The sequence below is a fragment of the Schistocerca piceifrons genome, chromosome 3, assembly GCF_021461385.2.
Source record: "Schistocerca piceifrons isolate TAMUIC-IGC-003096 chromosome 3, iqSchPice1.1, whole genome shotgun sequence".
NCBI lineage: Eukaryota > Metazoa > Arthropoda > Insecta > Orthoptera > Acrididae > Schistocerca > Schistocerca piceifrons.
This window is the reverse complement of record NC_060140.1, coordinates 953,380,933-953,408,783: the sequence shown is the minus strand read 5'-3', so window position 1 is coordinate 953,408,783 and position 27,851 is coordinate 953,380,933. Positions and strand designations below refer to the sequence as shown.

The 27,851-nt window shown below is 43.4% G+C and overlaps 1 protein-coding gene across 1 annotated transcript in view; it reads right to left on the bottom strand.

Annotated features, from left to right (window-relative positions):
* LOC124788170 (troponin C, isoallergen Bla g 6.0101-like) overlaps positions 1 to 25,857 on the bottom strand; it is a 70,946-nt gene extending 45,089 nt beyond the window's left edge. Inside the window, exons 1-3 of the mRNA XM_047255324.1 lie at positions 25,721 to 25,857; positions 11,494 to 11,521; positions 10,455 to 10,598 (exon numbers count right to left, since the gene is read on the bottom strand). Coding sequence (XP_047111280.1) covers positions 10,455 to 10,598; positions 11,494 to 11,521; positions 25,721 to 25,723 — 175 coding nt within the window. The 5' untranslated portion in view covers positions 25,724 to 25,857. The remainder of the gene's footprint in view (positions 1 to 10,454; positions 10,599 to 11,493; positions 11,522 to 25,720) is intronic.
* Positions 25,858 to 27,851: the final 1,994 nt, after the last annotated feature.

The following is a 27,851-nucleotide window of genomic DNA, read 5'->3' as shown; positions in this document are numbered from 1 at the left end:
TACTTCAGTTGTTAAGTCCCAGGAACCGCGCGACCGCTACGGTCGCAGGTTCGAATCCTGCCTCGGGCATGGATGTGTGTGATGTCCTTAGGTTAGGTTAGGTTTAAATAGTTCTAAGTTCTAGGGGACTGATGACCTCAGATGTTAAGTCCCATAGTGCTCAGAGCCATTTGGACCATTTTTTTGTTAAGTCCCATAGTGCTCAGAACCATTTGAAGCATTTTGAACCTTGTACATTGCGAATGAATAACTAAGCTGTCTGATCTCTAAAACAGCAAAAGGCCGACCTACGGGCTTCAAGCGCACATGTGAACATATGAAACATATGAGAGTCACGTGTTCTCTTACATTTCATTCTGTAGGGGAGACTGCGGAAGGGCGTGTGAGACGCTGTTACCTTGTTACTTTGTAAGGTAGTAGTTGGTTGGTTGTTTCGGGGAAGGAGACCAGACAGTGAGGTCATCGGTCTCATCGGATTAGGGAAGGATGGGGAAGGAAGTCGGCCGTGCCCTTTCAGAGGAGAACCATCCCGGCATTTGCCTGGAGCGGTTTAGGGAAATCACGGAAAACCTAAATCAGGATGGCCGGACGCGGGATTGAACCGTCGTCCTCCCGAATGCGAGTCCAGTGTCTAACCACTGCGCCACCTCGCTCGCTGTAAGGTAGTAGTACTTTGTACCTTACAAGGAGCCTTTCCCTCCAATATTACATGATCAAGCGACTACAAGGAGATATGAAATAGGTACTAATTCGTTATTGATTAATTCATATTGTTTGTGCATTTTGGGTGACTGGGTAGAAGCAATTCTGTACTAGCTCAGTGTAAGAGAGAGTGGGAGCGTGTGGTTATACCAAGCTGTTTTCCTTCCGCGAAATTCTTAAGACGCATGGCTGAGGGCATGACTATCGGTCCGTGGTGGCAATCTTTGTAGAGTTCGGCGGTGAATAGGGGCAGCAGTTTAAATGTAGAGCACGCACGCATGGCGTGTAACCAACTTGACGCACATTGTTAGGTTATATTTCGTCGATGAAGTAGGGAGATATTCCAGAAACTTCGGCGCCAAAACCGAAATCTAAGTCGGAGATTGGTCGGAACGCGGAAGAAAGCGACTTCCAGAAACATGATTCGCCACCCACGTTTAAAGAGGAGGGGAACCAAGACTTGGTGGAGGAAACGCAGGATCAGTCTGCCATCTTCGTCGTTCGGATCGGACGCGCTTCGCGCCGATTACAGGCAGGCTTGCCGCCTTGTGCTCTTTTGTAGTAGATAGCTGTTAGGACACTGTACTTGCGGCTGTACTTGGCATTACCCGAACTTCACCCCACGGCGTGAGTTCGCGTCTGGTTCAGCAAAGAGTGATAGAGAGCGCTTCATCTGTTGTACAGTGAAGTTATAAGGCAGTATTGGTTGAGCAGTATTTGGACCGCAGTCAACCATTCAAGGTTTCCGAGTCATGTTCCAGAGATCTGAGAGGCTTCAGCAGAGCTGTTGGCGCCGAGAAGGAGCCTTCTGTATTGCCGCATTTCTACGATACCTGTGATATGCATACGGTCTGACGATGATGAATCTGGTGTTGTTCACGGCTGGGCACACGTGGCAAAGGCTAGAACGTTGTATTTCACTTTTGACTTGCTGTTTAGCAATGTAGTTTTGCGATTTGTGAAAATTTCATGCTGATGAAGGCACCCCTAGTAGGTGTCGAAATGTAGGTCAATGTACCTACCAGTCATGTGCAACCGGTTGGCTGTAAAATACTATGTTGAAAGTAGTATACGGTTGCTAAGTAACAGCCATGTTTAAAACTATAACTATTCTTTCGGCACTCACATTTCACATTGCTTACTAGGGTATATTTCTTACATTGGGTGTGATGTCAGTCATTCCATGTGTATTACCAGCAGATTGCAAGCGTTAAACAGGGCAGGGCTAAGCAGTGAAGGACCAATACCAAGGCAGCGAAAATCTGTACTTTATATTATTTCAGAGAATATTAATTTTGTCAGTGATTTCAATATCTACGGGTTCAGTATTAAAAAGATGTGATGAAGATAACAGCATTGGTTCTTTCGTAGGTAGTAATTTACCCTGCTTGAGGGGCATGAAAGGGAAGCAGTGGTTGGGAAGGGAGTGAGACAGGGTTGTAGCCTGTCCCCAATGTTATTCAATCTGTATATTGAGCAAGCAGTAAAGGAAACAAAAGAAAAATTCGGAATAGGTATTAAAATCCATGGAGAAGAAATAAAAACTTTGAGGTTCGCCGATGACATTGTAATTCTGTCAGAGACAGCAAAGGACTTGGAAGAGCAGTTGAACGGAATGGACAGTGTCTTGAAGGGAGGATATAAGATGAACATCAACAAAAACAAAACGATGGTAATGGAATGCAGTCGATTTAAGTCGGGTGATGCTGAGGGAATTAGATTAGGAAATGAGACACTTAAAGTAGTAAAGGTGTTCTGCTATTTGGGGAGCAAAATAACTGATGATGGTCGAAGTAGTGAGGATATAAAATGTAGACTGGCAATGGCAAGGAAAGCATTTCTGAAGAGGAGAAATTTGTTAACATTGAGTATAGATTTAAATGTCAGGAAGTTGTTTCTGAAAGTATTTGTATGGAGTGTAGCCATGTATGGAAGTGAAACATGGACGATAAATAGTTTGGACAAGAAGAGAATAGAAGCCTTTGAAATGTGGTGCTACAGAAGAATGCTGAAGATTAGATGGGTAGAGCACGTAACTAATGAGGAAGTATCGAATAGGACTGGGGAGAAGAGGAGTTTGTGGCACAACTTGACAAGAAGAAGGGATCGGTTGGTAGGACATGTTTTGAGGCATCAAGGGATCACCAATTTAGTATTGGAGGGCAGCGTGGAGGGTAAAAGTCGTAGAGGAAGACCAAGAGATGAATACACTAAACAGATTCAGAAGGATGTAGGCTGCAGTACGTATTGGGAGATGAAGAAGCTTGCACAGGATAGAGTAGCATGGAGAGCTGCATCAAGCCAGTCTCAGGACTGAAGACCACAACAACAACAATTTACCCTGATCATTTAATTTACTTGTGTTTGATTTGTTGATGCAGTATGACTTTTGAGTCAGTTTGAAGGGGACAGGCAACTTGTCTGCTTATCCTGAATAACTAATTTTCCGCAGGATAATTCTAGGTAACGGATGGGCAAACCATCGGCATTTTTCCAGATTAATGCAAATAAGATTAATGAGCTCTTACTGGGGGTACATATATCTGTCAAGGCACTCATCACATTGCATTATAAAATCTATTGCGTTAAAGAAGCACTCCGTCTTGGGGCCACAAGTGGCCCATCGGGACCATGCGACCGCCGTGTCATCCTCAGATGAGGATGCGGATGGGCGTGTGGTCAGCACACCGCTCTCCCGGTCGTTATGATGGTTTTCTTTGACCGGAGCCGCTGCTATTCGGTCGAGTAGCTCCTCAATGGGCATCACGAGGCTGAGTGCACCCCGAGAAATGGCAACAGCGCATGGTCACCCATCCAAGTGCCGGCCACGCCCGACAGCGCTTAACTTCGGTGATCTGACGGGAACCGGTGTATCCACTGTGGCAAGGCCGTTGCCATTGCGTTAAATAGATCACTAATAATATACCTATGGCCAGTCCCCACCATCACTAGCCAGTGGAGAGCCATAGGGGACGATCAGAAAGTTTCAGTTCGAAGACTGTACAGTTCAGAAGGTCGTACAGTCCAGAATCGGTATTGCCAATGTGGCAAAATCTCAGTGAGCATTGAGACAATTATCCCACCAACGCACCAGTTTGATGATAAACATTTGGTAAAACACCGTATCCTGCAGCGTGAAGGAATCCGTATCTGCCTACTGCATATCCTCGTCCAAAATGAATCTTCGACACTTCAAGGCCTTTTTTAAGTTACCGATGGTGTGATAATTGCATGGGGAGAGATCAGTATCATAGGGCGGGTGTTCGACTGCCTCCCATTTGAGTTGGCGTAACGTCTGCCTTACGATATCTGAGATATGGGAATGTGCATTATATACTTGTCGCACCATTCCACAACGTTGGTTTCCGACAGATACGCTGCCCCGTACACATTATTCATTCCCCAGTGGATGTCTGTCAGTGTTTATCATTCGACAGCCAAGAAAAGAATAACAGCATGTTGGTCCTGTTTGGACCCGTTCGGTAATAACGTCGCCATAGTTCACGCTTCCGCATTTACGACAGACACGCCCGAAAAGCACGAATGCCACACTAATTCCTTACCTGAATGTTGGTGCTTATATACCCGCATCGGAGTCGCGCTGCGTTGTGTATAAGCTGTAGCAACGACATACATCGGAAATTTTTGATCGCTCCTTATATTTGATCCAGACTCGCAAATGTTGTGTCATTTAAGTTCCCAGTGCCACAGAAAAGTATAAAGTTCCATAAAATAAAAAATTCAGTTTCATAATTAGGTGTCTATCAAGGCCAGAAAGCTTATTGCCCCCTATAACTTATGGAAATGAAATGAAATGAGCGTATGGCATTGTTGGCTGGGAGGCCCCACCCGTGGAAGTTTGGCCGCCGAGTGCAAGTCTTAATTTCAGTCGACGCCACACTGGGCGATTTGCGTGCCGGTGATGAAGATGAAATGATTGTGAGGACAACACAACACCCAGTCCACGAGTAAACGTGGGTCTACAGCGCATATCTGAAGAGCTAAGGGCACCTGTTCAGTAGAAGAGATGAGTTTGACAGTACCGAAGATGAACAAGAGCACTCAGCTGTCAGGGAATGCACTTTAAAACCCAACTTCATTAGACTTTTTTTTCGTGTTTTGGTCCATACTACCATCTCTCAAAATATGGAAAGCAAAGATTTTGCAGTAGAAGAGATTTGTTTCACAGCGTCGAAGCTGAGGAAGTGCTTATAGCTCTTAAGGCATGGATTGTTGAGCCCATGTTTAATGAAATTTTTGCCTTAGAATGGTCGTTCATGTCATACCTCTACTGACTATTCCTGCTGGGACACCCTGCAGATATTGCGTTCCCTAACAAAATACAAAATGAGTTACTGTGATCGTTTCATACCTTTGGTTACTGATAATAACTTGACACCAGTGCCTATGAGTTTTAATTCCTACATTACAGTACTGAAGACGATCATTATGTGATTGAAAATCGATTTTGTTGTCAATAAACCATCAAAATTATGGCCAACGCTGACCTTCCTTCTAAAAGACAAAACGTCAAATACACAGGAATCTGAAACGAAGATCCTCGACTAAGCCGGCCGGAGTGGCCGTGCGGTTCTAGGCGCTGCAGTCTGGAGCCGAGCCACCGCTACGGTCGCAGGTTCGAATCCTGCCTCGGGCATGGATGTGTGTGATGTCCTTAGGTTAGTTAGGTTTAATTAGTTCTAAGTTCTAGGCAACTGATGACCTCAGAAGTTACGTCGCATAGTGCTCAGAGCCTCGACTAAGTGAAAGCGTGCATGCTACTGTAAAGTTAGAGTAAAGAAGACACAAAACAGAAGTAGACCTCACACAGGTCAATTTGTTGCCTCATTTGGCCATTTTTCACCCTTCGTGTGGCCATGGAAAAACTGACAAAATTTTTCCCTCAAATCTCTTATTAAGTTTATCTTAATTATACTGAATACTTTCAAGCAAATAAACCCTTTTTTTGCAGAACTAGACTTCACGCTGGTCAACATGATACCCCATTTGTCCACTTCCGACTCTTCGTTTGATTATGAAAATTCGGACAAAAATCTACTGTGCAATATATTGGGAGTCTTATTTTCGTACCATTCAATCATTTGACCAACCCCATCTGCTTAAATACACTGTAATTGATGAAGTGTAGCAATATAGACAAAAACGGTAAACTCATTTGAAGTAAATTGATGATGTCAGACTACATAAACAAGTAAATCAATATTATGCAACAGGAAAGAGGATTGTAGGAAGACTGCGTACAAGAAAGACTGTAGAGCGAGCTGCTCATATATCTCGCCTTATTCGTGTTGTACAGTAAAGAAGAACAACCTGAAGACAAATATTGGAATATTTATTATTTTGTCTTGGATATGAACTAAACTTTTCAACATTAATGGAAATAGAGGCAACAAATTTGCTGTGATAGAGCCTTAACCAAAATCATTTTGAATATCGTGTCAGATAGCACATAAGAAAAGTGCTTAGATTTTAGAACAAATAATGTCACATATTTTTGGTATCTATTGCAGAGCGTTATTCAAGCGTCATGTTTCTTAACAGAAAAAGCCGTTATCTTAGAAAATTATTACGAATCTGTCCCACTGTATCTATTTGTCATCTTCATTTCCATCTCTCTTCCCTCTTTCATCACCGGAGCTGTTTTATTTCCCCCTTATCCTCTCTCTCTCTCTCTCTCTCTCTCGTTCTTAACTTTCTCTTTCGTGTGTCTCCCTGTGTCTCATTTTCTCTCACTATGATTTTCTGTCTGAAGTCATGTCTCTCTGTATCGCACACACTCACACGTACATACACACTACAAACAAACATATCCTTTCTCTCTTTCTGTATCTCGTTAACTCACTCTATCTCCTCTGACGTGACACTTCACTTCATTTATAGTTTCCTGACACGTGTGTATTAGACACGTCATTTACAGTTTTAGAGCTGGGAGATACTGAATATATCTCAAATGAATGTGGTTCTGTTAATCGCACGCAGCTTTATCATAATGTAGTTTTCGATAGCAGTTGTTGAGCCTTGTGCATCAGTTTCTGAAGCTACGTATAGCATTTCTGTTAAATACAGGGCTATTACAAATGATTGAAGCGATTTCATAAATTCACTGTAGCTCCATTCATTGACATATGGTCACGACACACTACAGATACGTAGAAAAACTCATAAAGTTTTTTCGGCTGAAGCCGCACTTCAGGTTTCTGCCGCCAGAGCGCTCGAGAGCGCAGTGAGACAAAATGGCGACAGGAGCCGAGAAAGCGTATGTCGTGCTTGAAATGCACTCACATCAGTCAGTCATAACAGTGCAACGACACTTCAGGACGAATTTCAACAAAGATCCACCAACTGCTAACTCCATTCGGCGATGGTACGCGCAGTTTAAAGCTTCTGGGTGCCTCTGTAAGGGGAAATCAATGGGTCGGCCTGCAGTGAGCGAAGAAACAGTTGAACGCGTGCGGGCAAGTTTCACGCGTAGCCCGCGGAAATTGGCTCATGCCACAACTGGAGATCGAAAGCGCCGACTTCATCTTTCAATAGGATGGTGCTCCACTGCACTTCCATCATGATGTTCGGCATTTCTTAAACAGGAGATTGGAAAACCGATGGATCGGTCGTGGTGGAGATCATGATCAGCAATTCATGTCATGGCCTCCACGCTCTCCCGACTTAACCCCATGCGATTTCTTTCTGTGGGGTTATGTGAAAGATTCAGTGTTTAAACCTCCTCTACCAAGAAACGTGCCAGAACTGCGAGCTCGCATCAACGATGCTTTCGAACTCATTGATGGGGACATGCTGCGCCGAGTGTGGGAGGAACTTGATTATCGGCTTGATGTCTGCCGAATCACTAAAGGGGCACATATCGAACATTTGTGAATGCCTAAAAAAACCTTTTGAGTTTTTGTATGTGTGTGCGAAGCATTGTGAAAATATCTCAAATAATAAAGTTATTGTAGAGCTGTGAAATCGCTTCAATCATTTGTAATAACCCTGTAATAATTTCTCACAATTCTGTTCAAAAATTCGTAGATTCTAAAGAGATATTCGGCAGCGATGGAAACAGAAATCAAATTAACATCTCACAACAATCATATAAGAACAATACAAATTTTATAGTAATGAATTTAACAAAGAGTGTTTGTAGGGCGCAACATTTTGTTGATACGAAAAAGTTTGTAAATTACAAAATTATCTCAGAGACTCAATCACTCTTTTATGTCTGTTGTCTTTGTTTTGTCCGCAACGTTGGCGGACCCATGATTACAGAGGGGTAGTTCTTCGTGCAGGTTCATGGAGAGTGAATGTATTAACGTGGGAATGGTCGCTAGAGTACTATAAAAATGGTTCAAATTGCTCTGAGCACTATGCGACTTAACTTCTGAGGTCATCAGTCGCCTAGAACTTAGAACTAATTAAACCTAACTAACCTAAGGACACCACACACATCCATGCCCGAGGCAGGATTCGAACCTGCGACCGTAGCGGACACGCGGTTCCAGACTGAAGCGCCTTTAACCGCACTGCCACACCGGCCGGCAGTGTACTATTACATGTATATAATTTTAAACATCGATAAACAACAGTAACTGGTATGAAAAGCCATTTGAAAAAATTTATTTCTTTGCAGAAGCAACAACCTAAGGATCATTCTTTTGAATTAGGAAAATGGATCTAAGAAAAAACTATAATGGAACACAAACAATAAAGATTGCAAGATTAATATAAAATCTTGGTATTGTTTTCAGTTAACATTGAAATCCGTATCTGCTGAGACTGTTTCTTCTTAAGCTTATCCATTACAGATCTTTAAGGACTCGCGACTGTTTAGTCAAGATAAATACAGAAAACTGCAACCAGTCACTTTTTTGAATTATTTATTCATTGCATGAACCGGTTTTCGAATGTTTATAGGCTCATCCTCAAACGGTGCATATGAGTTGTTCTGTGGAATGGAGAACCTCAATGTGACAGTGGAGAAAACTATTCGTACAGATCCTTCATCACTGAAGACATGTGGGATATAATGGATATAATGACTCTACGAACAGGTGATACATAAAAGTCTATCCAGACTTTTGTTGTGTATTTTATGTTAAGGCAGAATTCGTTATCGTGCATACTCGTAGGAGGGTACAAATTATAGATGTTTCAAAGTGGCCCTGAGGCAAAAAGCATGTCCCACCGACACGTCACAGAGTATTACATTTTGAAATAGCTACAGTATGCACCCTCCTGAAGGTGAGTCTGTGATGATTCGAAAAACGGTTCATGCAATCAATAACTATTTCAAAAAAAGCGACGGGTTGGAGTTTTCTGTATTTAAATTTTTTTTACATAAGGTGCTTACAAGGGAACCTCCCCATCGCACCCCCCTCAGATTCAGTTATAAGTTGGCACAGTGGATAGGCCTTGAAAAACTGAATACAGATCAATCGAGAAAACAGAAAGAAGTTGTATGGAACTCTGAAAAATTAAGCAAAATATACAAACTGAGTAATTCATGCGAATGATAGGGAACATCATCTGGGGTAGACTTCACTCAGGAGCGCCGTGGTCCCGTAGTTAGCGTGAGCAACTGCGGAGCGAGAGGTCCTTGGTTCAAATCTTCCTTCGAGCGAAAATTTTAATTTTTTATTTTCAGACAATTATCAAAGTTCAGGCACTCACACATAATCAACTTCGCTCTCCAAAATTCCAGGACATGTTCAGATTTGCTTGGACATATGCAGGATTTGACGGTCTACACACGAAAAAATTTGAAAACGTTAAAAACATATGTTTTAACAGAGCACAAGGAAAAGTGAGCGACTGTTGGATTCATTTATTGCAGTTTATGTGACAAACTCTTATGTTTTCATCACTTTTTTGGGAGTAATTATCACCTAAATCGGGCAACGTAGAAGAATGTTTTTTCCCATTCGCCAAGTGTACAAGTTATGTGGGTCGACAACATATTCCTGTCATGTGACGCACATGCCGTCACCAGTGTCGTATAGAATATATCAGACGTGTTTTCCTGTGGAGGAATCTGTTGACCTATGACCTTGCGATCAAAAGTTTTCGGTTCTCATTGAAGAGTCACGTCCTTTCGTCTACTAATCGCACGGTTTTGCGGTGCGGTCGAAAAACACAGACACTAAACTTATTACAGTGAACAGAGACGTCAATGAACGAATGGACAGATCATAACTTTGCGAAAATAAAGAAACATTTTTCGCTCGAGGGAGACTTGCACCGGCCGGCCGAAGTCGCCGTGCGGTTAAAGGCGCTGCAGTCTGGAACCGCAAGACCGCTACGGTCGCAGGTTCGAATCCTGCCTCGGGCATGGATGTTTGTGATGTCCTTAGGTTAGTTAGGTTTAACTAGTTCTAAGTTCTAGGGGACTAATGACCTCAGCAGTTGAGTCCCATGGTGCTCAGAGCCATTTTTTTTTAGACTTGCACCAAGGACCCCTCGTTCCGCAGTTGCTCACGCTAACCACGGGACCACGGCGCTCCTGCGATCACATTATGCTTGATGTTGCCTATCTCGCACATGGACTACTCAGTTTGCATATTTTGCTTATTTTTTCATAGTTCCACACAACTTCTTCCTGTTTTCTCGATTGATCTGTGTTCAGGTTTTCAAGGCCTATCCACTGTGCCAACTTATAACGAAATCTGAGGGGGGTGCGATGGGGAGGTTCCCTTGTTAGTGTCCGTTAAGTGTCGGGATACTGTAGTACTTTTGCTCACCGTCTGCGTCCAGCTCGTCGACGACCTCCTGCAGCGTGTCCGCGTCCAGCTTGATGCCCAGCATGTCCAGGATGGTCTGCACCGTGTCTATGGTGATGTAGCCCTTCTTCTCGTGGTCAAAGGCATCGAACGCCTTTTTCAGGACTGGAGCAGAAAACGAATGGCCGTTACGACAACTACATTTCAGCATTCCTTTCGCAAGCTATGAATAAAATGTAGCAATTGGATTGGAATCTTTGCTCTGTGGAATGGAAAACCTCAATCTGACCGCGAAGAAAACTGTTCATACATACTCTCAATCACTAAATACTTGGGGGAACTTACATGTGGTGGATATAATGACTTCAGTGTCAAGTATTAGATAAAAGTATGTAGGTTAATGTTGAATTCGTTATCGCGTAAATTGTACCAACCGAAAAGTTTCTCTGAAGCAACATATTTGTTTCGCATGATGTTGTAGAGAATGCTCGCTTCTAGATATCTCCTACACCGTCCTGTCACCTAATGGTAAAAAAGTCAGCGACTGATCATGGTGATCAAACGGTTTCAGCTGAAGTGCTTTGATGTTGGGCAGCTTGAAAATGGTTGTCAGAGGATTGAAGACTGCGACAGCTGGATACTAAATTCCAAGTTTGGTATGCGCAATTATTTGGTGCTACGTTTTCAGTAATTGGGAAGTCAACGACTCTAATGTTTGACGAGCGTAACCTGTCAGATCCATAGACAATGACCAGTTTCGTGTCCATTTGTATAATAAGAAAAATATAATAAGAAGAACTGATTATTTTTTTCCTCCATTAGTGCATGCAGATTCCTACACGTACGTGCCTGCAACTTCAAAATGGACGTTTACTTAAAGCAAGTCGAGACTTAAAACAAAATTCAATTTAAAATTCAGCAGTGATAGAATTTGGCCCTGTGGCATCCTCTTTCTTATTGATGTTACGGTTACTGCTCTCAAAATAGGTTTTTTCCCTTGGCCAGCAATTCCATTCGATAAGTGACGTTGATGGATCAGCAAGATTTGTGTTCTACTCACCTTGTATCTGTTCTGGAGGAAGGTCATCCTGAAATAAGAAATAACAGAATTAGTGACGGGTGCGTAAAATCCAAAGTGTTTATAGCGACTGAAAATCAAGGCAATAGCTGAGAAATATTTTAGCCTGAAAAACTGCCTTGAAATGATAAATTATAAATAAATATAAGTTATGTAAATTAAATACTGTGTTTTTCGACGGCAATGAACGGGTTATTAGCTTTTATCTTTATTTGAAAGCATCTTCAGTGGTCACTGTAACCAAATGGTTTTTTCTTACAGTTTTGTTTGCTAGGATCGTGAACAGTTCAAATGTTTTAAGTTACTTCTAAAAACAGTATTAAATTTTACATGTACTCACAGTTTTCTGTTGCTTACGTCATTCTTCCTGTTCTTCTACATGTATGTTGTAGATTTTAGCACACAGAACTTTCACTGACACTAAATACATTCACGGTTTTGTGTTGTGACGAACGACTGCCATCTCTCCTTTTCGAGTGATTTTGTTTTGCTATTGCGGGATGCATTCGTCATTTGCTTTCATAGCAGCTTGATCGTCTGCTGCTGCTCTGTATGTACGAGTGTTTATATTTTTTGGCTAGTGTATGTGTTTATATTTTCCGACAGGTGTGTGTGTGTGTGTGTGTGTGTGTGTGTGTGTGTGTGTGTGTGTCCGTGTGTGTCTGTGTCTGTGTCTGTGTATTTGAAGGTAGCTAACATGTTCTAACTATTGTGTGTGTAAATTATTAGCCGGCCTGGGTGGCCGAGCGGTTCTAGGCGCTACAGTCTGGAACCGCGCGACCGCTACGGTCGCAGGTTCGAATCCTGCCTCGGGCATGGATGTGTGTGATGTCCTTAGGTTAGTTACGTTTCAGTGTTTCTAAGTTCTAGGGGACTGATAACCTCAGAAATTAAGTCCCATAGTGCTCAGAGCCATTTGAATCTTTTTTTTTTTTTTTTTTTTTTTTTTTTTTTTTTTTTTTTTTTTGTAGATTATTCCTTTGGTATGGTACAGTAGTAGGTGATATAGGGTGGGGATACTACCAAGTTTGTGATATTATTTTGTGATGTGTATGGGGGTTTCTCTTTATCTATAATATGTTTTATTAATTCAAATAACGTTTGGTTGCTGGTGATTATCTGGCAATTTATTATGTGTTTCCTCTCTGTTATAGCTGTTTGGACTTGGAAGTTCTATTGTAGGGATAGCACATGGTTTTTGTTACTAAATCTGACTGTTTTCATTCCCTGTTCAGCTGCGGTGGGGCGGAGGTTTTATTGCTGAAGGTGCTCTGCAAATATTGAATGGCTGGTACCATACTTCTAGGCCTTTTTATATTCTTTATACCTTATTTCAAGGGTCTGTTGATCTGCCCTAAGTACAGAGCATCGCATCTGTTACACTAGAGTTGGTAAATGCCAGATTTTTGGTGTATATCAGTGTGATCTTCCTTCTTTAGACATTTCTGTATTGAGTTATAACAACTCAGTACAAAAAAGTGCAAAGAACTAGATGACACTGACATACACCAAAAATCTCGGTGCAGAAAGGTGTAAAGAAGGAAGATGACACTGATGTATACAAAAAATCTAACTGCAAAAAAGTCTAAAGAAGGAATATGACACCGACATATACCAAAAATTTGCCATTTATAATAACTCAGTACAAAAGTAGCCAAAGAAGGAAGATGATACTGACATATACCAAAAATCTGGCATGTATAATAACTCAGTACTTGAATATTTAAACAATGTGTAATTTAAGTATCTAGTGGTACAGCTACGAATTGGTAAATGAAATGGGACAAACAAAATAAATCAAAAGCACAGAAGGCGACTCCAACATTGATGCATCTTTTATCTCGTATAGGGACCATAAGAATAAGATTTGAGAGATCATAAAGTCTACCGAGTCACATAAACAGCCGTTTTTCTCTCGCTGAGTAAGTAGATGAAAGAGGACTGAAACTGGCAATGTTGGTAGGAAGTGTTTTCAGTTATGTTGTGTACAATGGGCTGCAGAATACAAAAGTTAAGGGCCGTGAAACTAACAACATTTCCATCGAATTCTTGCCCAGCCTTTGCGAAAACTGATCGAGCGGTCTGCGTTTCCGGACTGTTTTCCACACTCACACAAATCTCCATTTCGGCAACATACGGAACATGAAAATGAGACTTTTAAAGTACTAAATGAGTTTTGCTATTTGGGGAGCAAAATAACTGATGATTGTCGAAGTAGAGAGAACATAAAATGTAGACCGGCAATGGCAAGCAAAGCGTTTCTGAAGAAGAGAAATTTGTTAATATCGAGTATAGATTCAAGTGTCAGGAAGTCGTTTCTGAAAGTATTTGTATGGAGCGTAGCCATGTATGGAATTGAAACATGGACGATAAATAGTTTGGACAAGAAGAGAATAGAAGCTTTCAAAATGTGGTGCTACAGAATGATGCTGAAGATTAGATGGGTAGATCACATAACTAATGAGGAGGTATTGAATAGAATAGGGGAGGAGAGAAATTTGTGGCACAACTTGACTAGAAGAAGGGATCCGTTGGTAGGACATATTCTGAGGCATCAAGGGACCACCAATTTAGTATTGGAGGGCAACGTGGAGGGTAAAAATCGTAGAGGGAGACCAACAGATGAATACACTAAGTAGATTCAGAAGGATGTAGGTTGTGGTGGGTACGGGGAGATGAAGAAGCTTGCACAGGATAGAGTAGCATGGAGAGCTGAATCAAACCAGTCTCTGGACTGAAGACTACAACAACAATATAGTACATGTGGTTTATTTATTTATTGCCATCAGTCTTCTCACTGGTTTGATGACCCGTCACAATTTCCTATCCCTGTACTTCAGAGTACTGCTTGCACTCATCGTCCTCAATTATTTGCTGGATGTATTCCAAGCTCTGCGTTCCGCTACAGTTTTTACCCTCTACAAATCACTCTAGAACCATGGTAGTTATTCCCCGATGTTTAACAGACATCATAACATCTTAGCATTCTGTCCCTTCTAGTCAGTGTTTCCCATATGACCCTTTCTTCGTCGATTCAGCAGAGGGCCACTTCAGATTGTACCTTCGTACTGAGATCAACATATCCTGTGTTAGATGTTCCAGTGAATGTACTGGGAGATGTCACCTAACATTACCGCTGGATATATTTCGTAAACCACATCAAATACTGACGAATCGATTCCACAGACCGAACGTGAGGAGAGGGGCTAGTGTAATTGGTTACTACAAACGATAAAAAAATGCACGGAAGTATGTTTTTTAACACAAACCTACGTTTTTTTTAAATGGAACCCCGTTAGTTTTGTTAGCACATCTGAACATATAAAGAAATACGTAATCAGTGCCGTTTGTTGCATTTTAAAATGTTAATTACATCCGGAGATATTGTAACCTAAAGTTGACGCTTGAGTACCACTCCTCCGCTGTTCGATCGTGTGTATCGGAGAGCACCGAATTACGTAGGGATCCAAAGGGAACGGTGATGGTCCTTAGGTACAGAAGAGACTGGAAGAGCACATTACGTCCACATGCTAACACCTTTTTATTGGTCTTTTTCACTGACGCACATGTACATTACCATGAGGGGTGAGGTACACGTACACATGTGGTTTCCATTTTCAATTACGGAGTGGAATAGAGTGTGTCCTGACATGTCAGGCCAATAGATGTTCAATGTGGTGGCCATCATTTGTTGCACACAATTGCAATCTCTGGCGTAATGAATGTCGTACACGCCGCAGTACATCTGGTGTAATGTCGCCTCAGGCTGCCACAATACGTTGTTTCATATCCTCTGGGGTTGTAGGCACATCACGGTACACATTCTCCTTTAACGTGCCCCACAGAAAGAAGTCCAGAGGTGTAAGATCAGGAGAACGGGTTGGCCAATTTATGCGTCCTCCACGTCCTATGAAACGCCCGTCGAACAGCCTGTCAAGGGTCAGCCTAGTGTTAATTGCGGAATGTGCAGGTGCACCATCATGCTGATACCACATACGTCGACGCGTTTCCAGTGGGACATTTTCGGGCAACGTTGGCAGATCATTCTGTAGAAACGCGAAGTATGTTGCAGCTGTTTGGGCCCCTGCAATGAAGTGAGGAAAATGTTTCAAGCGTCAAATTTAGGTTACAATATCTCCGGATGTAATTAACATTTTACAATGCAACAAACGGCACTGATTACGTATTTGTTTATATATTCAAATGTGCTAACAAAACTAACGTGGTTCCATTTTAAAAAAACGTAGGTTTGTGTTAAAAAACATACTTCCGTGGATTTTTGTATAGTTTGTATTAAACAATTACACTAGCCCCTCTCCTCACGTTCGGTCTGTGGAATCGGTTAGTCAGTATTTGATGTGGTTTACGATATATATATATATATATATATATATATATATATATATATATATATATATATATATATATATATCCAACAAGAAAATCGGGCTCCAACCCGTGCGGGAAGACGTCAGATGTGCAACGTAATCTACAGAGGCGTCATTGTGTGATGTCATTTGATCGTTTCATGAACAGGGTATAGGCAAAATAATGTGGACAGTGGTAGTAATGGGATGGTTGTGTTTGATAGTCAACAACGCATGTAAAGTACGTGTCGTGCTGGACTGTGCGTGTTCACTACGGACTAGGCATGAGTTGACGTTGTTTAGAGTGGTGCACACACTTCGTATTTGCACTCAGAGGCCGAGGTCGACACTCAATGAAAGACCTAACAGAGCTCCAAAGATGGCAGATTGTGGGGGCCCGATTAGCTGGAGTATCAGTAACCAAGGAAGACAACTTATTGAACGTTTCAAGAGCAACTGTATCCACAGTCATCACAGCTTACACAAAACATGGAAAGACATCATCGTGTAAATGTAATAGTGGGCGTAGATCATAACTAAATGACAGAGACTGTTGTAAACACGAATTGTGTCAAAACGCCGGCCGGAGTGGCCGAGCGGTTAAAGGCGCTACAGTCTGGAACCGCACGACCACTATGGCCGCAGGTTCGAATCCTGCCTCGGGCATGGATGTGTGTGATGTCCTTAGGTTAGTTAGGTTTAAGTAGTTCTAGGGGACTTATGACCACAGCAGTTGAGTCCCATAGTGCTCAGAGCCATTTGAACCATTTTTTTGTGTCAAAGCAACACAAAACTGCAGCGGCTAAAATGACTGCAGAGCTCAATGTCCATCTCTGAGACCCTGTATCTATCAACACTGTGCGCCGAGAGCTCCATGAAACGAATGTTCATAGGCGAGCTGCTATAGCAAAATCTTTACTGAGGACAACCAATGCAAAGAAGCGTAAAACACAGTGTTAGGAGCATAAATCCTGGACAGTTGATCAGTAGAAACACGTCATACGGTCCGACGAGTCTACGTCTTACTTATTTGCAACATCGGGCCGGGTTTATGTCTGGAGAACACCGGAAGAAGCCTACAATCCTGTCTGCTTGATTCCTGTGGTTGAGCATGGAGGTGGAAGTGTGATGGTGTGGGTAGCCATATCATGGTATTCTGCTGTTCCCATCATTAATCTCAAAGGCCGTGTTAAGCCAGCGATTATGTGAACAATTTAGGCAATCAGTTGCACCTCATGATTCATCATGATTCCAATGTTCTTCCCCAACAATGGTGCCATATTTCAGCAAGATAATGCACCCCTTCACACAGCCAGGACAAAAATCGTGGTGTGAGGAGCATGCAACTGAACTGCAGAGTCTTCCCTGGCCGGCACAGTCCCCGGACTTGAACATTATGGAACCCATGTGGGTGGTATTGGAGCGCAGACTCCAGAGCAGATATCCGCCTCCCTCGTCACTACGGGAGTTAGAAGAAGTTCTGATCGAAGAGTGGCATAACATGCCACTGGTGACTATACAATCAATGTATGCCAGTATTCCAAGAAGAATCGCAGCTGCATTATGGGGGCCCAATCCTTTATTAATTAACCATTCCCAAGTAAGTATAGGTGTTCACATTATTTTCCCTATCCCCTGTAAGTACTGAATTTTGAAAACTTACTGTCCTGCAAAAATATGTAGGAAGTCACTATTAGTGCCCTCGTCCAAAATTTGAGTCGCTTTGATTTCATAGTAACGTAGAAACGGGACCGTATAAGTACACAGTGTTCTTGTGTAAAACGTTATCTTCGGAGGTCCGTCTACAAAGACTAGAAGAAAATAACAGCAATCGCCGAACAGCGTGTGCTCAGAGTCTTGCAACGCTGTGCTCAGGTCTAAGGTCGTTTTGAACACTGTAGTGTTTCCCAATGGTTAATCCTACTAAACGCGGTAGCCACTTACTTCCCTCCGAACTTTGGACTGACTTAACCAGCCAGTAACAAAGGAATCTACTGTTTGCCTTGGATTGTGATCCACTTTTTCAAATTGGCATTCATCTCAAACGTATATCACTGTCAAAGGTGGAAAAAGCGATGTAGTTGCTACTGTTGTTGTTCTTGTTGTTGTTACCATTGTTGTTTGTACGTGGTCTCAAGTCCGTTTCTATGCAGCTGTTCACGCTACTCCGGCGTTTGCAAGTCTCTTCTCCTCTGGATTAATACTGCAACCTACATCTGCTTCAGTACTTGTATGATTTTTGTTATCAGTTCGTACTCTATGTCTACATTTTTTCAACGTCACACAATTCTCTCCATTACTGACCTAACTATTCCTTGATGCTTCAAGACGTATCTCTTCTCTCAGTCAAATTGTGCCGTAAAACTGCTCGTGAACCGTGGAGTGTGCTGCGATGGGTTGGCCTGAGTGACTCAACGATTCACAGATGGCCTGCCGTACCGTAGATGCAACCTCATCAAAGCAGTGTCAGACAAGACCCTAAGAAATGATTCCTGAACAGGGGTACCGACAGTTTCTGTAGTTACAGCGCAACAGTCTGGCCGACTGACTGATCTGGCCATGTATTATTAGCTAACGTTGTCTTGCTATGTTGGTACTGCGGACTGCTAAAAGCAAGACAACACCCAGTATACTTCTCGAGGATATACAACTTTGGTTTTATGATAATGTCGTCCTCCAGTGTTCTCCGGAGAGAAAATAGTCCTCTATTTTGATATCCGGACGGGGACTACGTATCATTTTTTTTTTATAAAAAATAAAAAATCTAGCTTTGGATGAAAGGAACGTTAGATCTCTTAACCGAGTAGGCAGGTAGGCAATCTGAAAAGAGAAATGAAGAGATAAGATATGGGCTGGTGAGACTCAGTGAAGTGCGGAAGCAGGAACTACGTGGGTTCTGGCCAGGTGACTCCCGAGTTACCAACACGAAATCGAATAGGCGTCCTAACACGAAGAGCGTAGCGGATAGTTCGCCACAGCCAAAAGGACAAAAAGCCGCGACACACCACAGCAGTACATGAATACAGAATGAACCAGAACTGTACTGACAAACCGTTAGAGGTTGCTCGGGGATATTTCCTGACAAGAACCGTCACCAAATTGACCTCATGTTTTAAGGAGAAAAAAGGAAATTTGAAAGATTTCAGCCCCAGCAATCGGTCTCGTGCGGAAATCTGGGTCATAATTCTGGTATTACGTAGTTAAGACCTTCTGGAAGTACAGCTTTTAAATTTTCGCGCATACGGTTTATCACTCGCTTTTCCCCACTGCAGCCGCCTAATGTCAGAGTGTGCGAAGTACTGTACGGCGGAGCCACGACCAGAGTCCTCCTATTCATGGGATCTTCAAGGCGAAGAAGTAGGAGAAGGGAGATGGACATATTTGCCCAACATTGTTTGAAATATTGTTCCACGACATTCTATTCTATGCCAAAAGTAATAATTAATGTATGTAGTATGTCAACCTCATCACATACATGTTCAACATTCTCATGTTGGTATTCTACCCGCCAGGTTAGCCAAGAGCGCTAACGCGCTGCTTCATGGACTCGAGTAGGCGCGGCGGCCCCGGATCGAATCCGCCTGGCGGACTAACGACTTGGACGTGGTTTTTAGGCGGTTTTCCACATCCCACTAGCTGAATACTGGGCTGGTCCCCACGTCCCGCCTCAGTTACACGACTCGCACTATTTCATGGCTTATGCTAGACGCAGGCAGCTGGGGTACGCTAATTCCGCCCCAAGGGGTACAGGGTGGCGCCAGAAAGGGCATCTGGCCACCCTCTAACATCGCCAAATCTCGCAACACGGCTTGACGCTACTGCATTTGTAGAATACGTTGTTACTTGACGCTACTGCATTTGTAGAATACGTTGTTGGTTGGTGTACGCGTGTTAAAGCGCGTGACCTTCATTGGGACTTAGTTTCTGGCGCTGTACGCGTCTCTCTGCGCGTGACCTTCGTTCGGACTTGGAAATTTTCAGCGTGCAGTATGTTTACTTGATCCGTGTTGCAGAATAATTCACTTCCGTCAATGTTATTCTTATGGAGTTTTGGCGCTGGGAGATTGCTGCAGAGCTGAGAACTACATCCGGTTCTTATCAGTGGTGATAAGGACTTCCGCCGCGCTGCTCTCGGCTTGGAGTCACTGTGCGCGGGACTGCAACACAACACGGGCCCTAGTGTTACGATACCCGTGTTGCAGATTAATTGATTTTCGGTCGTTTTTTGTCGTGAGGGTTGCAGGGGTTACGCCCCCTGGGGAGGTGGGCGGGTTGTCTACTTGTTCTCGCTGTATTATAGTTGTTCTTCATTAATTTCTTATCTTTAAATTAAATTATTTATCTTTAAAGTTTGATTGTGGTGGTTATTGGTCGCGCCAGACCGCTCGTGAATTTTTTTTTTTTTTTTTTTTTTGAATGAATTAAAATAAATCAACATCTTGTTGATTTTTAGGTTAAGATGTTATAACCTCAATAGAATAAAAACCTCAAAGTCCTTCTCAGACACACAGCCGAAGGCCATCCTATGAAACCTCAAAGTCCTTCTAATGGTTCAAATGGTTCAAATGGCTCTGAGCACTATGGGACTCAACATCTTAGGTCATAAGTCCCCTAGAACTTAGAACTACTTAAACCTAACTAACCTAAGGACATCACACACACCCATGCCCGAGGCAGGATTCGAACCTGCGACCGTAGCAGTCCCCCGGTTCCGGACTGCAGCGCCAGAACCGCTAGACCACCGCGGCCGGCAAAGTCCTTCTCAGTGGGACAAAAGCCCTAAGGAAATGATGATGATGATTCTCATATTGATATTCTGCAGCTACGTGTATGCCTCAAAATCAAAATGAAGAAACCCAAGAAACTGAAGAATTATTATGAAGTAAAGTTAACGATTTTCGACTTACAATTTAATCACGTCAACGTATTGAATAATAGCACATCTCCTGCAAATGCAATCCACTTTAACGTGCCAGCTTTAAAATCCAAAGAAAATAACGCACAGCAGTGATGTTAATAATTAAATGGCGCTGCACTGCGTCTTTAATGAAGCACTCATTCGTTTCATTCAGTCATACTGCAGTTGTGAATCGCAGCATCTAAACGTTCAAAGCCAAAAGATCTCTGGCACCAGCTGCAGGTTAGAAACTGCGCCCGTTGCTGTTGACACACTGAAAAAGGTATGTTACGAATGTCAAAACAGTATTTCGCAAACCTCTTACTCCACTGCACAGTACTTGGCGACCGGCATTAAGTGGCTGCAGCTGGACTGAACGAGTGACAAGTTGCGCATGCACATGTTTAAAAGCTGTACTTTCAGAAGGTCGTAACTGCGTTCTGTCAGAATTACGGCCCAAATGTTCGCGTGGTATCGGTTTCTGGGGCTGATATCTCGCAAGTGTGCTTTTTCCTCCTTAAAATACGAGGTCACGTTGGTGATCTTTCCTTGTGATCTCGGGCGACTCGTTACGGAGTGACAACGTAGTTATAATTTTTTTCGGTTTGGTATTACAGTCACCCTTGTTTCTGCGAGAGAACCTTCGTAAAAGTGAAGAGACCAGCAATATGCAGCAACCAAAACGTGCACCACACAACACAGAGTAATGCGACAACTCTAACGCCGCACGCGGAGCAACTGAAAAGGAACGCAACGGGCAGGCGATTTACCAGTATCGGCAACTGGTTGCTGACTAGCTGGTAACGCTGTTCCGCGCACGGACTAGCTCTGAAATGAGAACTTTCAGTTGCCATGTGCGAGTGTGGAAGACAGGGAGTATTGTTTGTCGCACCCGAGATTCTTTTGGCTACACTCTGCATGTCGATCACAGATTCAGGCTCAGAGGGAGATACGCTTCTGTGTTATTACTACACACGATTAAGAAAACGAAGGGAGTTCTGGATTGATACGTACATCGAAACAAACAAACTATAGGCTGTATCTAGCAGTCAAGTAGACAGGCAGAATCGAAATTCGTAGCTGTTTATAGAACGACTAAACAGTGCTACGGTCATTGGGCGCAGTTAATTTCTTCCGCCATAGCACATGGTTACTTTTATTTTGAAAACCCAGATAATGTATCTTGAGTTTTACATACACGGAAATTTGTCGATGGTGGTTTGTGCTCGCTATATCATTTGTATATGAGCACAATTGTATTTACAAGTATCGGAGATCTCTTCCGCTTGAGAATTTAATTTTACAGTACGAAAAAGGCTGTCACGCAAGTCACACAAGAGAATACAGGGTGAGTCAGAACGGACTGTACAACTTTGACATGATATAGAAATTTATTGAGACAACTTACAGAACTGGTAGATGTGTCATTTCGCAGCAAAAAAAATTTAAGTTTAAATCATGTAGTGCATCAGTACCGCATTCCGCCACCAGGAGCGCCAGTGTAGTGCACAGTTAACACTGGCTCTTTCTTCTTCGTGGAAAAAACTGTCCCTGCTATTGATTATCTCTGTCCGCCTCCGTAGCGTAGCGGTAGCGTTACCGCCTACCACGCAGGAGCCGGGTTCGATTCCCGGCAGGTGACTGGGTGTTGTGTGTCCTTCATCATCATTGACACGCAAGTAGCCGAAGTGGCGTCAACTAAAAAGGACTTGCAATACGGAGGCCGAACTCCCCTGAAAGGGGCCTCTCGGCCAACAATGCCATCCGATCGTTTTTTCATTTCTCTATTTCTATAGGCTTCAAAATTTTTTAATTCCTCAGATCGATGAAGATGACCGAGATGTGATAGTTTACTACCACCAGCAAGACGGCGCTACACCTCACTTCCTCAAGGAGGTTCAAAATTTCCTCGGTAATCCCTTCAGCCGGCCGGTGTGGCCGAGCGGTTCTAGGCGCTTCAGTCTGGAACCGCGTGACCGCTACGGTCGCAGGTTCGAATCCTGCGTCGGGCATGGATGTGTGTGACGTCCTTATGTTAGTTAGGTTCAAGTAGGTCTATGTTCTAGGGGACTGATGACCTCAGAAGTTAAGCCCCATAGTGCTCAGAGCCATTTGAACCATTTTTCGGTAATCCCTTCCCAGGTCGGTGTATTGACTGTGAAGGGCCAGTCGCACGGCCATCTCGCTCCCCAGACTTGACACAGTCGATTTCTTTCTCTGGTGTTTCATTAAAGACCTTGTGAATGTTCCTCCCCTACCAAACAATTTAGCCGACCTGAAAAATCGAATCTACGCTACCGCTGCACAAGTTGCGCCGGATTTGCTGCGACAATTGTGGGAAGAAATTGATTATCGGTGGAATGTTTGCCATATCATAAATGATACTACCACATCGAACCAAAATGAGACCTCACACTTTTGCGCTCAAATTCAAATGGCTCTAAGCACTATGGGACTTAACATCTGATGTCATCAGTTCCCTAGACTTAGAACTACTTAAACCTTACTAACCTGAGGCCATCACACACATCCATGCCCGAAGCAGGATACGAACCTGCAACAGTAGCAGCAGCACGGTTCCGGACTGAAGCGCCTAGAACCGCTCGGCCACAGCGGCCGGCCACTTTTACGTGAAAGTTGAGGTTATGTGCTACAAAATGACACATTACCAATTGTGTATGTTATCTGAATGAATTTCTTCATCACTACAAACTGATAGTCCTTTTTGACTCATCTTGTACTAATGGTACAATTTGCAGTTTTTTTTTTTTTTTGTACATTTGCTACCACTGACATACCGATAAATTTATTTGAAGCAATTTATGTACAGGATACTGCACACGTCATATGAAATTCTTTTCCCACGTCACATCCCGCTTTCTCTGTCAGATCTCTTCCTTAGTAGCCTGGGAGCTTATAGTTGTATATCACAAAATGTTTTTCTATTTTTCATACAAACGTAATGTTCGCAATCTTCTTGTTGACCTTTAAAGTAAACTATTACTCAACTGGTATGTAGAAGAGCTTCTGCGAAGTTTGGAAGGTGGCAGACGAGATACTGGCTGAATTAAAACTGTGTGGGCGGGTCGTGAGTCGTGCTTGGGTAGCTCAGTTGGTAGAGCACTTGCCTGCGAAAGGCAAAGGCCCCGAGTTCGAGTCTCGGTCCGACACACAGTTTTAATCTGCCAGGAAGTTTCATATCAGCGCACACTCCGCTGCAGAGTGACAATCACATTCTCTAAACCAAACTCAACTGTTTTCGAGGACACGACGCATCTCGGATCGCTTAGCAACGCGGGCGCCGAATCTCTGGCAACCGTTTGCCAACGCGTTTAAGCGAACGACTGGGTAATTACTCAGCAGGCGCGCTGTCTGGGGAGCATTGTTTAGCTACACAGGAAGTGATTCGGTGCGACCCGCTAGCAACGCAGACACATCGGCAAAGAGTTGCCTGTGAGTCGCTCCGAGTGCGGAAACACTGAACTGCAATATGGCTGCCTCGACGCGCGGACAGTTGAACACAGCGTCATCGCGGCGATATTCCATTGTTTTCATCGAACCTACACGCGAGGCGCATATCGACAAAGTCCACACAGCTGTATATATTAACGTACAACTAACATTGTTGTGAAAACAAAGCCAAGACAGAACCGAGCAGTACCGAATGCAGGTTTGAAAGCGAAGAGTAAAATGTCTACTACTGTTGTCAACAGCTGGAAGCGCGAGCGAATGGAAACAAGACACACCGCATACTGTCGACATTTTCGCTATAACGCACTGTTTTAACTGTTTACCGAGCCGCTGGAGACGGTGGGTCTTGTAAGGGGTCCGTAGGCCCTTGCTATAACTTTGCACTCGGCACAGGTCGATAGGGCGAACAATCGATTGTGACGTGTTGCGAGAGCGAGTGTCGAGATGCGCCAGAGTGGTTGGCGGGAATGGTGTGTGTGTGTGTGTGTGTGTGTGTGTGTGGAGGCCATTATTGGAATACAGGGTTTTTAACCGAGAAGGGTGTCACCATCGCCGTGGTTAGACCCCTAAATAATAAATAAATACCTGGAAGGTGATGAAGTATCTTTATAAAAGTGATCAGTGACGTTACTAGTGCCGATATTTAGTTTCGCGTCTACCGCGCCGGCCTAACCTTGGATTGCAGTGTTGGATGCAGTGATGGACTAGCGTGTGACAATAATGGCAAATGAAGAAAGCCTGTGCTGAGATTAGCCGTAATTAGATATGTGTGATGAAGGCAGTGGCTGTCTCCTTTTTGTGTTTTGAGAAGAATATAAGTTCGTAATTAGTAAAACTGTGTTGGTGTTCCTTATTACCATACATTCAGTGTTATAGTATTGAACAGGACGAACTGGAAACTTCCGTATCAGTCAATTCCGATTGCCAGCCCCATTAGGTTCACGGTCATGTTAATAATAAATACTGGGCTGCTATTCGATCAGATCAGGTCGGGATAAAAACGGAGGTGTTACAGTCTCTTACCTCAAAATGTTCAGAAGCTATCCCTGAACAACGTCTGTAAGTCTTTCCAGTCTCACCTTGTATTTGCCTATTAGTACAGCGGTACAGGAATTTAAATGCGTCATTGATTTCCTTGTTACTGACTGGCAGTTTCAGTTCAACATTACGATATGAAGAAAAGCAGCACAGTACTCAAACCAATCCTACTATTAACAGAGTATTTACTTCAAGAATCGTCGTATGATACTTATCCAATTAGCCTCCGAACCACACCGTATCCGTCATAATGCTGCGTTATTGCCGAGCAAGCTTGAGTACAATAAAATTTGATGTGGTCGCACACATACAATAATTTTAATCAGACTGAGTAGAAACGCCACGGATATACACACACACTGTGGAGCGCATAGTTCCCTGAAATCGCGTCAGCATGCACGAGAATCCGTTGTACAGTACTCATTGTCAGACGTACCATGATGTCCGGTGGCGATGGTGCAGCGTTCTGTCGCACTCAACTACTGGGGCCGTTCGGTTGCGCGCACGTGGTTACTTAAACACTCTAATTTTATGACCGCCGTCGAAATAAGCGGCAGTAACTCAGCACGCGCTCTGCAATGCACTGTATTGTGCCCGTGGCACAACGTGTTGCGCCCGATATAGCGCTCGCATGACTGACATTTGACGCAGTCGTAAGCGTCCACAGGGCACATTCCTCGCCCACTGCATGCCGAGCGCGGAGCACCGGCCGGCCTTACCAGCCTAGTTCGCCAACTGCATCGTGTTAACCCGCTCGTGGACGGTTTTCTTCCATCCGCAAAAAAATATAAAAGAAATTGCTGTCTTCACTAATCTACATCTACATCTACATGATTACTCTGCAATTCACATTTAAGTGCTTGGCAGAGGGTTCATCGAACCACAATCATACTATCTCTCTACCATTCCACTCCCGAATAGCGCGCGGGAAAAACGAACACCTAAACCTTTCTGTTCGAGCTCTGATTTCTCTTATTTTATTTTGATGATCATTCCTACCTATGCAGGTTGGGCTCAACAAAATATTTTCGCATTCGGAAGAGAAAGTTGGTGACTGAAATTTCGTAAATAGATCTCGCCGTGACGAAAAGCGTCTTTGCTTTAATGACTTCCATCCCAACTCGCGTATCATATCTGCCACACTCTCTCCCCTATCACGTGATAATTCAAAAATAGCTGCCCTTTTTTGCACCCTTTAGATGTCCTCCGTCAATCCCACCTGGTAAGGATCCCACACCACGCAGCAATATTCTAACAGAGGACGAACGAGTGTAGTGTAAGCTGTCTCTTTAGTGGACTTGCATCTTCTAAGTGTCCTGCCAATGAAACGCAACCTTTGGCTCGCCTTCCCCTCAATATTATCTATGTGGTCTTTCCAACTGAAGTTGTTCGTAATTTTAACACCCAGGTACTTAGTTGAATTGACAGCCTTGAGAATTGTACTATTTATCGAGTTATCGAATTACAACGAATTTCTTTTGGAATTCATGTGGATATGAGATTAGCACGCCATTCGTCCGTTTTCAAAACTTTTACCGATGAATATTGATATCATGAGGAAATTATTTTCCGTAACATCTCCGGAAAGAGTGCTCAGTAATCAATGGTCCCTAGATGTAAATGCATAAATACGCAGTAACGGCAACTGAAAACGTGACTCCTTTGATATCTTCATTGAGGGCTACAAGACTGACGCTCCAGTGTTTTTCCAAACATGTGGGATACGTTGATAAACCGTTAATCCTTATGCGAGCTTATTTTCAGTACTTCCAGTACAGAAACGAAAACATTCTTACAAATGATTAATGGTTTAGGTGCGTGACGGTTGCTCTGCATGTAATGTTAGATGATTCGAGAATGAGATTTTCACTCTGCAGCGGAGTGTGCGCTGTTATGAAACTTCCTGGCAGATTAAAACTGTGTGCCGGAACGAGACTCGAACTCGGGACCTTTGTCTTTCGCGGGCAAGTGCTCTACCATCTCTTTTTTGTGTGTGTGTTTGGTCGTTGCGGACGTCACATGACATCCGGTCAAGTTCGTTTGTAGATCCTTCCACTCAGTATTTTATTACAGAGGCCAACCAGCTCTCTGACCGAACACGCTGAGCTACCGGGCCGGCTATCTGAGCTACCCAAGCACGTCTCACGCCCCGTCCTCACCGCTTTACTTCTGCCAGTACCTCGCCTCCTATCTTCCAAACTTCGCAGAAGATCTCCTGCGAACCTTGCAGAACTAGCACTGCTGAAAGAAAGGATACTGCGGAGACATGGCTTAGCTACAGCCTGGGGGATGTTTCCAGAATGAGATTTTCACTCTGCAGCGGAGTGTGCGCTGATATGAATGTTAGATGAGTTTTTTCAGAAGGAGCCTATAACGCAGCGTGCCTAGAAGAGACAAAGCGGACATGCTGCTTGTCCTAGTCTTTTGGACTTTGAGAAAGGTAGAATCATTGGTATGAGGGACGGGGCAGCATCATACCGACCGATCGCTCAGATTTCAGAACGAGTGTTGACGAGACGTACTCAGGAAAAGAGTGTGGCAAAAAGAGTAGGCCCAGGTCCCAGAAG